The sequence below is a fragment of the Pristiophorus japonicus genome, chromosome 20 (genome assembly GCF_044704955.1).
Source record: "Pristiophorus japonicus isolate sPriJap1 chromosome 20, sPriJap1.hap1, whole genome shotgun sequence".
NCBI lineage: Eukaryota > Metazoa > Chordata > Chondrichthyes > Pristiophoridae > Pristiophorus > Pristiophorus japonicus.
Window position 1 is genome coordinate 15,705,938 of NC_091996.1, and position 16,750 is coordinate 15,722,687.

Here is a 16,750-nt window from a genome sequence, read left to right on the forward strand (position 1 = left end):
ATAATGATCAGATAATCTGTTTTTTTTGTTATGTTGATTGAGGGATAAATATTGGCCAGGGCACCGGGGATAACTCCCCTGCTCTTCTTTGAAATAGTGGCCATGGGACCTTTTACGTCCACCTGGGAGGGCAGACGGGGCCTCAGTTTTAACGTCCCATCCGAAAGACGGCACCTCCGATAGTACAGCACTCCCTCACCGGTGTGTCAAACTAGATTTTTTTTTGCTCAAGTCCCTGGAATGGGACTTGAACCCACAACTTTCTGAGTCAGAGACGAGAGAGTGCTACCCACAGAGTCACAGCTGACATTCCTAGCAAACTGACAAGTAAACAGACATCAATCCACAGATGGATTAGGAACATGCTGACACAAAGGAATCCATAGGCAAGTCTCTCCGATTTACAGTAAGCAATGCCACAGAAGCTTCACTCGTGCGGAGAGGGATTATATTGGGCATTTTATAGAATTATATAGAAATCGCAATACAGAAACAGGGCCGTGCGGCCTAACTGGGCTGCTGCTTGTCCTCTGTATGAGCCCTTATGTCACGCGCCCACCCTGTTCCCCAGATCCCTTCGTTCCCTTTTCCTTCGCCCGCCTCGCTGACCAGTTTTGGTCTCCTTACCCAAGGAAGGATATACTTACCATTGAGGGAGTGCAACGAAGGTTCAACAAACTGATTCCTGGGATGGGGGGATTGTCCTCCGAGAGAGATTGAGTAGAGCAGGCCTATGTTCTCTTGAGCTTAGGTGACCTCATTAAAACATACAAAATTCTTTCAGGGCTGGACAGGGTAGATGCGGGGAGGATGTTTCCTCTGGCTGGGGAGTCTAGAACCAGGGGTCACAGTCTCAGAATAAGGGGTAGGCCATTTAGGACTGAGATGAGGAGAAACCTCTTCACTCAGAGGGCGGTGAATCTTTGGAATTCTCGACCCCAGAGGGCTGTGGAGGCTCAGTCTTTGAGCATATTCAAGTCAGAGATCGATAGATTTTTGGATATGAAGGAAATCAAAGTGATATGAGGATTGGGTGGCAAAGTGGAGTTGAGGTAGAAGATCAGCCTTGATCTTATTGAATGGCGGAGCAGGCTTGAGAGGCAGAATGGCCCACTCCTGCTCCTATTTCTTATGTTCTTGTCCTTAATGGAGCACCATGCCAGCCTCTGGTGAACCTCACCCCCCCCCCCCCCACCACCCCCCCACGCCGGTCAAACAACGCTGGGGTTCAGAATGCCTCACCGTGCACGGTGAAGTGGATGAGCCTGCGGGCATCTCCCGCCTCGTTCGACGCTGCGCACTCGTACAGCGCCGTGTCCCGAGTGGTGGCAGAGATGATCACCAGCGAGCCCAACGGCAACAACCTGCAGGAACACAACATTCACGGGAACACATCCGTCAACAAGATCAGCCAGCAACGGCAGAATTAAACTACACGGGGGAGGTGGTCAGAGACTGCCCCCGCGCCTTCCCCCCCACCCCACACCCCGCCGAGATTCTGAAGCCACAGAGGGCCTGAAGTGTTCAAAACCCAATAGGTCCAACAATCAAAGGAATATTCTCGCTAAGGCTCTCAAAATCCGTATAAGCTACCTCGCTCTGCAACCAGCACTTAGATTTCTCTAACGCCTGTCCTGCAGTGAGGCAAATTGGGTAGTACCAACCCAGGCACAATGGAACAAATGGCATTTTGTGCCGTAATTTCTATAACGTTGTGTGTTTGCTGCCTCCGTTCATTTTTTGTGAAATCTCTTCCAAAGTTAGCTCCAGCAAAGGCATGGAAGTATTACTTCACACAAAGGGTGCCTTGTCATCAAAAAATGCGTGCAACATCTGTACAACTTTGTATAGATCCTTCAAGAGGTGAGTTTAAGAGAAGGTATAGCATTTTTGGATAGGGGGGATACCGTTCCCTTTGTGCTGCCCTAACAGTGCACCTCAGTCTTTCATGGACACCTCCTACTGCACAATGACAACAACAACTTGTATTTATGTAGCGCCTTTTACATAGTAAAACGTCCCAATGCTCGCAACAGGAGTATTATGAGACAAAAAAAATGACATTGAGCCGCATAAGGAGAAATTAGGGCAGGTGACCAAAAGCTTGGTCAAAGAGGTATGTTTTAAGGAGCGTCTTGAAGGAGGAGTGGGAGGTCGAGAGGCGGAGAGGTTTAGGCAGGGAATTCCACAGCTTAGGGCCTAGAATTTTGAAATTGAGGTGTTGCTTAACCGGAAGCCAATGCAGGTCAGTGAGCACAGGGGTGATGGGTGAGCGTGTTCTGCTGCAAGTTAGGACAAGAGCAGCCGAGTTTTGGATCACCTCTAGTTTACATAGGGTAGAATGTAGGAGGCCAGCCAGGAGTGTGTTGGAATAGTCAATTCTAGAGGGAACATGGATGACAGTTTCAACAGCGGATGAGCTGAGGCAAAGGTGGAGACTGGCAATGTTACGGGGGTGGAAATAGGCGGTTTTAGTTATGCTGCGGATCTGTGGCCGGAAGTTCATTTCAGAGTCAAATATGAAACATGGAATTACATAGACTATGCAGCACAGAAACAGGCCATTCGGCCCAACTAGCCTGTGCTGGTGTTTATAGTCCACACGATTCTCCTCCCATTCCAGCTACCTCATCTCAGCCTTTTAGCATATCTTTCTCTTCCCTTTTCTCTCATGTACTCGTCTAGTTTCCTTTTGAAAGCATTGAAGCGATTTGCCTCAACAACTTCCTGTGGAAGCGAGTTTTCAGATGTGGGACTAATTTGATAGCTCTTGCAAAGAGCCAGCATGGGCATGACGGGCCAAATGGCCTGCTTCTGTACTATAGGATTCTGTGTCCATTTCCCCAAAGTATGGCTTCTCTTAGTGAGATTACCAAACTAGGGTCAATTTCCTTCAGTGTAGTTTCATGCTATGCATCCTGCTCACTACTGACTGAGTTTGACTGTCCACCGCCCCCCAGCAAAGAGAAGAGACTTTTATCTCATCGACCTGGGCTAGAGTCAGTCCAAGTCCCCAGAGTGAAAGGGTGGTGCATTGGCTCACCCGTTCCTCAAACCAACATTTCTACTGATTACTAACTCAGGCCTTCAAGCAAACACATTTTTCCATCCGCAGCCATAATGTTACCTGTACACATTCTGTTGCAGGTTAAAGTTCAGAGGTTTACCATTTTTCTTCCAGGTCACCTCTGGTTTAGGGGTCCCTGAAACCTCGCAGCTCAGCTTCGCTTGAACATTTGCCACGGCAGTAACGTTAGTTGGCGCAGGGCTTATGGTGGGAGCCCCTAGCAGAAAGAAAGAAAATTCATCAGAACGTGACAGAAATGGTATAAAGACTTTATTCAGAAGTGTTTCATTGAGAAACCGAGGGGAGGATACGGGGTCACCAAGGTCAGTGTAGGCCATTGGAGGGAGTAGCGTGCGGCGGCATACCACGTGTTGCTGCAGGAGGGCGCCGGCTGCGAAGCCAGGTCGCTGAGTGCAGTGTGGGTAGGCACAGCAGGAGAGGCGAAGGAGCGGCAAGAGTCCGGAGAGGGAAGTGACCGGGGCCCAGGAGAGGCGTGAGTTTGGGGCCCAGAAGAGGCAAGGGCCCAGGGGCCCAGGTGAAATTGCCCCTTTTTACAGCCCCGTTAGCGCCTGTGTGGGGGTGGCAATGGGTCGCAAGGCAGGGGAGCGCTACCGCCTCCCGGGAAATTGCCCTGGTGGTTTAGGGGCTCAGGGAGCACCGTGACCCGTGGTTAGCGCCCTGGGTGATGATGTCATCACTGCGCGCGCCGACCCCTTACCGCCCCGAGCCGACCCCTTACCGCCCCGCGTCAACCCCTTGCCGCCCCGCGCCGACCCCTTGCCGCCCCGCGCCGACCCCTTACCGCCCCGCGCCGACCCCTTACCGCCCCGCGTCGACCCCTTGCCGCCCCGCGCCGACCCCTTACCGCCCCGCGCCGACCCCTTACCGCCCCGCGCCGACCCCTTACCGCCCCGAGCCGACCCCTTACCGCCCCGCGCCGACCCCTTACCGCCCCGCGCCGACCCCTTACCGCCCCGCGCCGATCCCTTACCGCCCCGCGCCGACCCCTTACCGCCCCGCGCCGACCCCTTACCGCCCCGCGCCGGCCCCTTACCGCCCCGCGCCGACCCCTTACCGCCCCGCGCCGACCCCTTACCGCCCCGCGCCGACCCCTTACCGCCCCGCGCCGACCCCTTACCGCCCCGCGCCGACCCCTTACCGCCCCGCGCCGACCCCTTACCGCCCCGCGCCGACCCCTTACCGCCCCGAGCCGACCCCTTACCGCCCCGCGCCGACCCAGGAGGAAATTGCCCCGCGCACCGCGAGACTGCCAGACATCCGCTCCCGGGGCCCTGTTTAAAGGGGAGGCCTGCAGCACACCGGGCCGCCATCTTTATTTGTCGGCCGACTCTTGGGCACTCCGTCTTGTGTAGCTGGCCACTGGCTCGGTCTCATGCTGCCCTGGTGGTCCAGTGGCGGCCACCAAAGGGCTATGCAGTGTGCGCAGCGGCCCGCACCACCCCCCCCCCCCTTTAATGGAATCAGCGCCACGCTGACGCCCCGGGAGCACCCCCAGAGGAAGCGGATCACCGGAGACAGCGCTGTTACAGTACTCCGCTCCCTCTGAGGGGTGGTAGGCCTAATTCCACATCGGGGGTGGGACTTCCAGGCCGGGCGATAGAAGTCCCGGCCCTCGGAAGGTTACCACCCCCGATCGGGGCGCGGGGCAATTTCGCCCCCATGATGCTTGTAGGAGGTAGGAAAGGTAAAGAGTTCCACACTTGGGAAAGAAAAAGCGGAGGGCGGTGACAGTGGGGAGAGAAGAATCAGCAGTTGGACAAACCTTTCCTTATACCAAACAATTCACATCAAAATGTATCAATGCACAATGAAAATGTTTTTCTTGCTTTCACTTACACCTAACCTGCAATATGGGGTCTCCTTCTCCTTCCCCTTCCCTGAAATGAGTTCACTCCCCCAACCAGTCACTCGGGCATCCCTTCCTTTCCCTTGCCAGCTGTGGGTCACCTCCCTTCCTATTTCGCCTCTTTCCAATTGGCTCGGAGCTCCGTCAATGCACACAGTGCTTTTACACCGACGAGGTCGGGACAAAGAAGCGTCGAGTTCGGGGCGGAGGAGTGGCAAGAGTTCGTAGAGGGACGTGATTGGGGCACAGAAGAGAAGTAGGCCCAGGGGCAGCACAGGCCAGCCCACACTGATATGTGTGCGCACTAGGTCCGGTTTCCAGTTGTCTTGGTTAATCCTTGCCACTGCACCAAGAACGAGCTCTGTCAAGCCCGTGTGGTGGCTGGTGTGCAACGGCCAACCCATGTTAAAAAAATCCACGCACAGGCATCTTCCACCCTTCACGATGTAGTTCGGGACCTGGAATATTAGGTCCTTCATTGAAACACCTGTGAACTCATCCCTTTTTGGCGTGGAAGCAAGTCATCCTCGCTTCGAGGGACTGCCTATGATGATGATGATGATGATGATTTATAGTATCAGACCCCAGCAGGAAAGCTTGAACTGCTCAAATGGCTCCTGGTGCATGCCCGTGAAGTAAACGTACCCAAGACTTGTAGCTCGATCCTGTGATGATCTGTGCCAACTGCGTTCGATGCCGTGCAAAGATAGCGGCCAGCGTCTAAAACCTGGACTGAGTGGATCCGCAGGGAACCCTCAGAGAGGAAGTCAAACCTGTCAGGAAATCAACAGTCATCAATCCGGGGACAAGGGAGAGACACAACTACGCCAGAGATGTACAGACAACAATGACTATTGAATTCAACACTGCTTTATGATAAGTATTACCTCAAAAGCCATTACAATAGAACACGTCAGTCGGTGTAGTATGCTTCCCCGCTGTCCATAGTTCTCCTTTAACTACCTCGGGGTTACTGCTCAATCTCTTCAGTCATTCCCCAAGAAAGGATACTTAAAAAAAGCAAGCTATTGTGGCGTGTGGTGTAGCACTGAACCAGAGAGACTGTGATACTAGGCTCAATCCTGGGAATATTCTTAGTTAGATATTGTCAGGCAGTGCAGCGCTGAGAATTCTAGAGTTTACCTCAGCATTCCTGGGCTAGAGAGTAGGAAAAAACAGCCATTCCTGATTACTTTGCAGTGCGCTCCCGATCAAAAGTGGTGATGAAAAGTGTGTATTCACGTTGATAAAAGTGTGTGTTAATGGTGATGAAAGTGTGCATTAGTGGTGATAAAAGTGTGTATTAGTGGTGATAAAACTGTGTATTCATGGTGATAAAAGTGTGTGTTAGTGGTGATGAAAGTGTGCATTAGTGGTGATAAAAGTGTGTATTAGTGGTGATAAAACTGTGTATTCATGGTGATAAAAGTGTGTATTAGTGGTGATAAAATTGTGTATTCATGGTGATAAAAGTGTGTATTAGTGGTGATAAAACTGTGTATTCATGGTGATAAAATTGTGTATTCATGGTGATAAAATTGTGTATTCATGGTGATAAAAGTGTGTATTAGTGGTGATAAAATTGTGTATTCATGGTGATAAAAGTGTGTATTAGTGCTGATGAAAAGTGTGTATTAGTGATGATAAAAGTGTGTGTTAGTGGTGATAAAAATGTGTGTTAGTGGTGATAAAGGCAGGATTGAGATCGGCTGTGATGACCTCCCCCCCCAAGATGAACAACCTGTCGACACTCACCGGCTCGGCTGACATGTGTCGGCTGCCGACTGGGGTGAGATATGAGAGGATACTTGGCACCCAGTACTGTGGAACCGTACCCCAGCAAGGGTACAGCAAAAAATGATCTGCCACGAGTAAATGGATCAACACTGAGCAGAGATAGTAAGCCAGTATCTTGGGAATTAAGGGACTAGATAACCCCATTGTTATATCTGGTGTGGGTGACTATGGGTTTCTGGAGGAGGTGCCGCCTCGAGGAAGAGCAGTGTACTTCCCTTCTCCCTCAGCACCGAGTTATTGAGCACCCTCCCACTATCTGCCTGTACCTGGGGCTGCCTGGAGTCAGTAAATTGCCATCCTTTCTCCATGTGACGGATGGTCTCGGGCTGCCGAGGACCACACATTCCAACAATGCCGGCTGGTTGATGAAGACGGAGAGTGAGGGGGAGCTGGCTCGGATTGCCGGAGTAACTGAAACACAGGTAAAAACACTAAGTAAATCGGTCTGGGAATAACCGCCTAGATTTAAATGGAACAATAATAGACAGTGAAACAAAACAATAGTAATTAAACCAAGCTGATCTTCTGAAGTGGGGCTTTCAAGCTCTGCTATAATTAAAGGGTTAAGAATGGATCTCAGAAATAAAAAGGCTTTTGTCGTGGTCAACATTACAAGCTGTGTAACCTGAGGACAATTACAGGAGGCAAAACTGTTGAACCACAGGAGGCCCAGAGGGGAAGCTAAACAGGACAAGGGGTCAAAAGTAACACGTTGGCAAAACTCCATCTGGTGTGAAACATAGGCAAATGATTGTGTGATGCAAAAGGGAATTCGTCAAGCAGCAATTGTGCACACCGGCTTTGGGCCAATTAAACAGTATGGGGAGTGGGGGATGTGCATGAGGCTGACGTACATCATTCAGTGTATAAAAGGTTGCTTGGAACTTTGTATCATTGGAGAGTCCTGGCTACAGACAACCAGCAGGCAGGCTCCACACCGGTGCAAATAAAGACAACTTGAATCTTCGAACCCAGACCTGGTGTTGAGTGTTTATTTTAAATACTCCACTACACTTCCATCGGATTATTGCGTCAGACCATCAAGATGCGCTTGCCCCGTGTAATGTAGGCACCTGTGAGTATGCTCACAGGTTTGCAGGGGGCACTTGATTTAATTGGTTAATTTGATAACAACCAAAAGAGTTGTAAAGCTGTTGCGTTGGGAGTGGCTTAGCCAGTCACGTGATGTTCACAAGACTCAATAAAACCCCAAGCCAGTTGGGTTCAGGGGAAAAAGCCAGTCCCATTCCCTCTGTCCTTTCTCCAAACCCTTGAAAATGTTTATTTTTCAAATATTTATCCACTTTGCTTTGACAAGCTATTGTGAATTCTGTTTCTGGTCGGGCATTCCAGATGTTAACACCTCTCTGCATAAAACAAATTCTCCAGCCTTTACAATTCTCCTGACCTCTCCCTTTGCTCTCTTACTGATAATCTTAAATTTATGCCCTCTCATTACCAACTCACTGGCCAGTGAACATACCTTTTCCTGACTTAATTTATCAAAAACTTTCATCATCCTGAACAACGTTATTCTTTTTATTTATTCGTTCATGGGATGTGGGTCTGGAGTGACATATAGGCCAGACCGGGTAAGGGCAGATTATTTCCTTCCCTAAAGGACATTAGTGAACCTGATGGGTTTTTACAACAATCCAGTAGTTCCATGGTCACCATTACTGAGGCTAGTTTTTTAATTCCAGATTTATTTAATTAACTGAATTTAAATTCCCCAGCTGCCATGGTGGGATTTGAACTCACGTCTCGGGATTATTAGGCCAGGTCTCTAGATTGCTAGTTCAGTAAGATAACCACTATTAGATCTCATATTAACCACTTTCTTATTCCAATGAAAAGAGCAGAACAGAGAAAGATGGAAATGTACACTCACCATGAACAACTACATTGAAGACACGGCTCATTTGTCCTGCAATGTTGCTGGCGAGGCAGCTGTACGTGCCAGAGTCCGAGGGACCAACACGACTGATCCGCAGGTACTGACTGTCCGGCACATTCTGAATACGAGAATTAGCCTAAAGGAAAAGGAAAGAGAAACGACAGAGAGTTGGATTGTAAACCGTGACAGTAACACAAACAGCCCCTTAGCTCCAAGTGGTATTGGTACAAGAAACACACTGCACTCGTGGGAATGGCAGCATAGTGGTTATGTTACTGGACTAGCAAGCCAGAGGCCTGGACTAATGATCTGGAGCCATCAGTTCAAATCCCACCACGGCAGCTGGGGAATTTAAATTCAGTTAATTAAATAAATCTAGAATAAAAAGCTAGTCATATTAATGGTGACCATGGAGCTACTGGATTGTCATAAAATTCCAACTGGTTCACTAATGCCCTTTAGGGAAGGAAATCTGCTGTCCTTACCTGGTCTGGCCTGTATGTGACTCCAGACCCACAGCAATGTGGTTCACTCTGGAATGGCCCAGCGAGCCACTCAGTTGTACCAAACTGTTAGGAAAAAAGGTCAGCACTGTGGAAGCACTTTCACCACATGGGACTGCAGTGGTTCAAGGAGATGGCTCACTACCATCTTCTCAAGGGCCATTAGGGATGGGCAATAAGTGCTGGCCTTGCCAGCGACATTCACATCCAATGAATTTTAAAAAACTGTGTTTTACCATCCCTGGGCACTTCACATTGTAACTTGAAGATGTTGTGCCATCATACCACCTAACAATTTGAGCAATCACAACCAAAAAGTTGTATTTATGTAGCATATTTAATGTGGTTAAACGTCCCAAGGAGCGTTATCAAACAAAATTTGATGCCGAGCCACATAAGATGATATTAGGGCAGATCTTGGTCAAAGTGGTAGGTTTTAAGGAGTGTCTTAAAGGAGGAAAGGCCATCAATGGTTGAGCGATTAAAATTGGTGATGCCCAAGAGGCCAGAATTAAAGGAGTGCAGATATCTCGAGGGATTGTGGGGCTGGTGGAGGTACCAGAGATAGGGAGGGGCGAGGCCACGGAGGGATTTGAAAACAAGGATGAGAATTTAAAAATCGAGGCGTTGCTTAACCGGAAGCCAATGTAGGTCAGCGAGCACAGGGGGATGGATGAATGGGATTCAGTGCGAATTAGGACATGGGCTGCCGAGTTTTGGATGACCTCAAGTTCAAAGTGGGTGTAAACTCACAGCCCAAGCAATGTAAAATTGAAACCTAAACTGTCTATCATCGAGACATTGTGAGGATGATTGCTATAAGCTGGTACAGTTGGAAGCGCTGCTACGAGCTTTGAGGCCAGGTTGAGGTAAACTGTTGAACACAAATGATAGAGCACGACTCTGGGTCTAAAGGCAGACAATCCTTAAATATCAACGTTCCCAAGACATTAACAATGCATATTGATGACACATAGACCGCTTGATTGGAAAGAGAGCTAAATGCCACGCGCACCTATTAAGGTCGACTGTGCAGAAACACTCACTTGTAATGGGACATCATCCTTGAACCACTGCACAATGGGAGATGGAAGAGCTTCAGACGTGCATTCCAGGGTCAGCTGCCCCTCAGCCAACAGAGTGACTATCTGGGGATCATTGGAGCCCATGATATTCGGGGGAACTATATTAAACAGACAGAAATGCAACTGAAACATGGAACATGAGGTCAAACAGCAAACTGGAAATGGATAAAACCAGAACAGGAAATGCAAGCGCTAAATAGGTTCCATTGGATTGATGATTTGGGGATCGGTATAGACGGCCATTGTCAGGTACTCCAGGGGACACAACGGCCATGGAGATGGGAGCACAGAAGCCAGGGGGATAGGGCAGAATAAAGATGGAGCAGGCATTATAGAACACATGGCCTTTACTTGTTCCACACTTTCTGACACTGATGTACGGAGCATTCCTCTGACGAGCCCCAGGACTTTCATTTTTATTATGAAAATGGTTAGATGTCATCCATTTAGTGATAGCAGCCATTATTTGGTTATTGTATTGTATCGACCTGTGAGGATGCTCACGGGTTTGTAGAGCTGTTGAGCTGGGAGTGGCTTAGCTAGTCACGTGATGTTCACAAGACTCAATAAAACCCCAGCCAGTTGGGTTTGAGGGATCCACGATGAGGCAGGTGGTTGTGAGCCTGGTGGGTGAACTGGTAGTGTGATTGTTAAACCTTTTGCTAATACACCACCTAGTTCTTAATAGCAATGTGTCGCTATGAATTCGTAAGTGATACGTCCTTACTACGCAGTATAAATGCACACGAGGCCCATGCTTGAGAGAAGGTCAGTCTGTGACCTGTCCTTTATTCCTTAGCACTCAAGTGATGAAGGTGGGTGGAGCTTCCCCTTTTATACCTGAAGGTCCAGGTTAGGAGTGTCTTCCACCTAGTGGTCAGTGTTCTCACGGTGTACAACTTAGGTCAGTTTATACATGGGTTACAATGCTGGTTGAATACATGACAGTAAGCAAATACATTACAGTTATATTATTGCCATTCACAGTAGAAAGAACAAAGATGATGCAGAGTATCAGAAATTTAAGTTACGAGGGAGGCAGTCACGAGGGTGGTCATGTGGGAGCAGGCCGAGTGTCTGTCTGCAGGAGACATGAAGGCCAAAGTAAACCTGAAGATAGCGGGGGAGAGGGGAAAGTTCACAAGGAGCAAACCACGTAAAGAGAATGTTTAAAATATAAAACCGTACCATATATCTTCACCAAATGGTGCAGCTGATTCTCACCAGCAGGGTTTGTTGCCAGGCAGGTGTAGAGACCAGCGTCTTCTATCTATGATAAACCACATGGGAGACATTACGCCCAGTGAGGCAGTAATTAGACCCGAGATCAAAAGAGGCAGATGGAATTGTTAGAAGCTGTCGATGAACTTTAAATGTAGGGTTTCTGTCCCCTGTCCAACTAACAGAGCATGCAGAGGAGTAACTCCAGCCCTTTATCAGACTGGGCCAGCCAGAGATTCCACATCAATGGGCCACGGTGATTGACTGTCCAGGTTTCTCATCTTTCCCTGTGGGAAACACACGTTGATGTGTCCGTGTGTACGTAGGAAGGGGAACAGGGAAACGGAAGGAACTATATCAACCCACCCACCTTCAGCCTGCCCATTGCAGTGTGTGGTGAAGAATCTAGGCTCGTGGTCATGTCTGGGACTTATAGCTACTCAGAGGACAACAGGATCAGCTTTATGGAGGGTGCATTGTGTAGTTCAGACTCCGTTTCCCCCATTTGTGATTTACCTGGGCAACACCCCACTGGGACTGATGGGTCAGGTGGGTAACTTGTTGCCAGACTTCTATTACTGTCACTCAGAGAGTGCCATGAAGAGTCCTGTGGGGTCAACGCCCCCCTCTGCCTCTCATTCCATCGCTGTTTTGAGGTGCCTTCCTACAAGAACATGACTCGATCTCCTGACATCTGACTAGAGCTCATTGTGTGCAGCAGCTTCCCTTCTGCCTGGTCCCCAGTCACGTTCACCTACACATTGGTTAAAGGGAGTTCGTCATCCGGGTAACACAGCAGGCACAGCTCGTCACCGTCCAGGGCAAAGCAGCCCGCTTGATCGGCACCCCATCCACCGCCTTCAACATTCACTCCCTCCACCACCGGCGCCCCCTGGCTGCAGTGTGTACCGTCTACAAGAAGCACTGCAGCAACTTGCCAAGGCTTCTTCGGCAGCACCTCCCAAACCCGCGATCTCTACCACCTGAAAGGACAAGGGCAGCAGGCGCACGGGAACCCCATCACCTCCACGTTCCCCTCCAAGTCATACACCATCCTGACTTGGAAATATATCGGCGTTCCTTCATCGTCGCTGGGTCACAATCCTGGAACTCCCTCCCTAACAGCACTGTGGGAGTACCTTCACCACACGGACTGCAGCGGTTCAAGAAGGCAGCTCACCACCACCTTCTCAAGGGGCAGTTAGGGATGGGCAATAAATGCTGGGCCTTGCCAGCGACGCCCACATCCCAGGAACAAATTTTTTAAAATCGTTGAGCGGGACACAGTTGCATTCACGAGCATGCCTGTCGCTAAAAGCAACTGGCACTGTGGCAGCTCAAGCAGTTTAGCTGTCAGAAGTTGGGAGAGATTTTCACCTTCTTTTGGGCCTACCAGCCCACACCTTGGGAGAGCCCAGTCCTAGCTGTCGCTTTGGCTTCTTCAGACCGCTCGCTGTAAGTTATTGCTCAACCTCTGGTCCAGGGGTTCATTTGACCAACGCAGGTATTTTTGGCACGTCATTTTGTTGTGATTCCTTATTCACATTACACCCTTACTTAAAGGCGAGAGATTAGAGCCAAGTCAAAGCATTGTTGCCAATGTGAGGCCTGAGGCGGTGAGGTCCAGGACATTGTGAACTATTGACCAGCCAGCCTGGCTCATTGATGGGATCTGAAGGAATAGACCTGTCGATGGGAGTTAGTATTCTTCCCACTTGGCTCAAGTTAATGCCGCTAGCCAATGCCCCCCATGGGCAGAGTGGGCCTAGTAAGGTAAGCAGTGAGAAGCTCACCATTGTCTATGGTGGTACACTCTGTGGTTCTCCTCCAGCAGTACCCCATGCATATTTAACGTCCTTAATCACTGACTCCTGCCAACCTGTAGCTAAGCTCTCTGGTCTTAAGAATGTGGGATGTGTGTCTATGGGGAGAGAGTGGAAGGTCCGTATCATACAAATATAAAGTCTACTTATGTGTTACTCTCTCTCAGGCCAACATCCCCAGCATCGAGGCATTGACCACGCTTGATCAGCTCCGATGGATGGGCCACATTGTCCGCATGCCCGATGCTCGACTCCTGAAACAAGTGCTCTACTCTGAGCTACATCACGGCAGGCAAGCCCCAGGAAGGCAGAGAAATGCTTCAAGGACACCCTCAAAGCCTCCTGAAAAAATGTAACATCCCCGAATCTTGGGAATTCCTGGCCCAAGACCGCTCAAAGTGGAGAAGCATTCAAGAAAAGGCCGAACACCTCGAGTCTCTTCGTCGGGAGCACGTGGAAGCAAAGTACAAACAGTGGGAGGAGCGCACGACAAATCAAGCACCCCACCCACCCGTCCCTCCAACCACCGTCTGCCCCACCTGTGACAGAGACTGTAGGTCCATCATTGATCTCATCAGTCACCTTAGAATTCATTTTAGTGTGGAAGCAAATCATCCTCAACTCTGGGGGCCTGCCTAAGAGAAGAGAGGTTAGGAGACTTTTGAACGTGGTAATGGGTTTCTGTATGTGTCAACGACACCCGGCTGACCAAAACAAAACCATATATTACTATTGTACAAAATCTTGTTATTCATGTGACTCTGTGCTTTACTTGAGGGGGAAAAAACTTCAATTAAAAAGCTTTTAACTCTAAATTAACACTGTCGTGTGAAAACAACTTGTATTTATATAGCGCCTTTAACATAGTAAAATATCCCAAGGTCCTTCACAGGAGCGTTACCAAACAAAATTTGACACTGAGTCACATAAGGAGAAATTAGGGCAGGTGACCAAAAGCTTGGTCAAAGAGATAGGTTTTAAGGAGCATCTTAAAGGAAGAGAGAGGTAGAGAGGCGGAGAGGTTTAGGGAAGGAATTCCAGAGCTTAAGATCGAGGCAGTAGAAGGCACGATCTCTAATGGCGGAGCGATTATAATCAGGGAAGCTCAAGAGGCCAGAATTGGAGGAGTGCAGGTATCTTGATATAGTGCAAGGTTTTCCTGGCCAGCCTATAGAGCAGCTGTGAACAGCGCTGATTGTCCTACAAAGTGAGCTTGCCTGAAAGATTCACATGATCACAGTGAGGCCTCCTTACTAGGGCACTACCCTGCGATTGGTTCATTTTCAGATTAAGTTCCAGGAACAGCCAATGATGCTCAGTCTGCTCCCTCGGCCATTTGATCGTTCGGGATATTCCTGCGTTGCGGAAGTTGCATTGGCTGCAGTGCCAACCATTGCATCGCAATTTTTTTGCTTTAAAGATGTTTTAATTAAGTTGCAATTTTTAAACAATTAACAAAGCTGACAGAATGAGGTCATCCATACACCAATTACACGGTGCCTCACACCTCCATTTACAAACCTGCTGAAGTGCCCAAATCGTCGGAAGGAACAAGTCCAGGGAATCGAGCCAATACACGGAAGTGAGAGTCACCTACCTGAACACTTTCTATCCTGAGCACCTCGCCATCACTCAGCACCATTCCCACTCCATCCAGAGGCACTCCATCCTTCATCCAGCTTATTTCAGGAACGGGGACCCCTACTGCCATGCACACCAGCTCCAGAGGACTACTGAGCACGACAGACACTTCCTGTGGCATCTCAGAGTCAGAAATCTGCGGTGGCTCTGCAAGGAAAGATCATCAATGTGTGAGTGAAAAACACTGCATTTCACGAACTTCCAGTTTCACAATGTTTCTTACCTATGATTCTCAAAAGGAACAACTTGCATTTATATAGCGCCTTTTAATGCAGTAAAACGTCCCTAGGCGCTTCACAGGAATGTCATCAAACAAAACTTGACACCGAGCCACATAAGGAGATAAGAGGTATGTTTTAAGAAGCGTCTTAAAGGAGGAGAGAGAGAGATAGAGAGGTGGAGAGGTTGAGGCAGGGAATTCCAGAGCTTGGGGCCTAGGCAACTGAAAGCACGGCCACCGATGGTGGAGTGACCGAAATCGAGGATGCACAAGAAGCCAGAATTGTCCTATATCACAACACTGACAACCATTTTAAAACCATAGTGGTGAGCTCCCCCAACAGGGTAAATACACTGTGTGTGTGTGTGCACATTTTACTTTGGCCAAGTTGCCCATCCCGAATACTGTTCAGTGATAAGGCTGCAGTCACGGAAAATGGCGGGGGCGAGGGTTACAAATTTTCACTTAGTGGTTGGAAATAGCATACCCTCCACTTCAAACCCCCCTGGGGCACATCAAGAACTCCTAGATCAGATATGTTTATCCAACCACCCTTTAAATGCATTTATACTATTCGTTTCAACCACTCCCTGTGGCAGCGAGTTTCACATTCTCACCACTCTCTGGGTAAAGAAGTTCCTTCTGAATTCCCTATTTGATTTCTTGAATTCCCTATTTGATTACGTGAAGATTAGGGCCCGATTACCACGTTTAGGCATTGTTGCAATTATCCGGCCTTTCTGCTGGTACGGCATCTACACGCCGTACAAAATGGCCATCCACATCTGCTGTTTACAGATGACCAATTTAGTTGTAGCTTAAAATGACATTAGCAGAGACCTGGGAGATGCCCTCAATGACCTAGTTGCTATTTAACCAGGAGTGAAAATAAGCTTTAAGAAAAAAAGTGCACACATCTGTTATGTATGCAATTAAGTTACAAACTGAGTACTGTTTAACTGAACAAGATACAACCGTGTACTGCTTTATTACGGCCCAAAGTGACTGGCTCACAAAATGGCTGGCCTTTTATACCAGAGCAGCGCCATGTTCGTGCTGCTTAGTGGCCTCCAATAATGACACCATCTGGTGGCTACAAACAGCATGTACATATATGACAACATCGGTCCAATAAAAAAAGGGAGTGTACAGCTTTTAGATTATCCGTCAGCTCAGATGATCGCACTGCCCCTTTAAGACTGCGCCCATTCACAAACCCACGTGCGCAGGTCACTCACCCATGACGATCAAGCTGAAGTGCCGGGTGGCCTCGCCCGCTTCATTCACAGCGATGCAGGAATACCACCCGGAGTCACTCGTACTGACCGGCGGCAGCTGCAGCCTCATCCCGTGACTCTCGGTAACCAGGTCGTTTAGCACCAGCAGCTCGCCATCCTTCAGCCAGGAGAACATGGGGGGCGGGACTCCACTGGCCTCGCACGTGAGAGTCACCGAAGCTCCTCGCACAACCATCACTTCCTCCGTGTCTCTGGAATTCTCAAGTCTTGGAGGTACTAGTAGGGGTGGGGGGGGGGGGGAAACATTAGCATCATCAGAACATAATCCGCAGCAAAAACCTCCCTGAATTTTTTAATATACGGGATGTGGGCAAAGCTGGCATTTATTGCC

The 16,750-nt window shown here is 49.1% G+C and overlaps 1 protein-coding gene across 1 annotated transcript in view; it reads right to left on the reverse strand.

Moving 5' to 3' along the window:
• Positions 1-16,750, reverse strand: part of LOC139233090 (hemicentin-1-like) — a 530,358-nt gene that overhangs the window by 137,836 nt on the left and 375,772 nt on the right. Inside the window, exons 68-76 of the mRNA XM_070863608.1 lie at positions 16,360-16,635; positions 14,858-15,048; positions 11,405-11,486; positions 10,178-10,314; positions 8,623-8,764; positions 6,998-7,142; positions 5,580-5,707; positions 3,128-3,284; positions 1,243-1,364 (exon numbers count right to left, since the gene is read on the reverse strand). Of these exons, the coding sequence (XP_070719709.1) occupies positions 1,243-1,364; positions 3,128-3,284; positions 5,580-5,707; positions 6,998-7,142; positions 8,623-8,764; positions 10,178-10,314; positions 11,405-11,486; positions 14,858-15,048; positions 16,360-16,635 (1,380 nt within the window). The remainder of the gene's footprint in view (positions 1-1,242; positions 1,365-3,127; positions 3,285-5,579; positions 5,708-6,997; positions 7,143-8,622; positions 8,765-10,177; positions 10,315-11,404; positions 11,487-14,857; positions 15,049-16,359; positions 16,636-16,750) is intronic.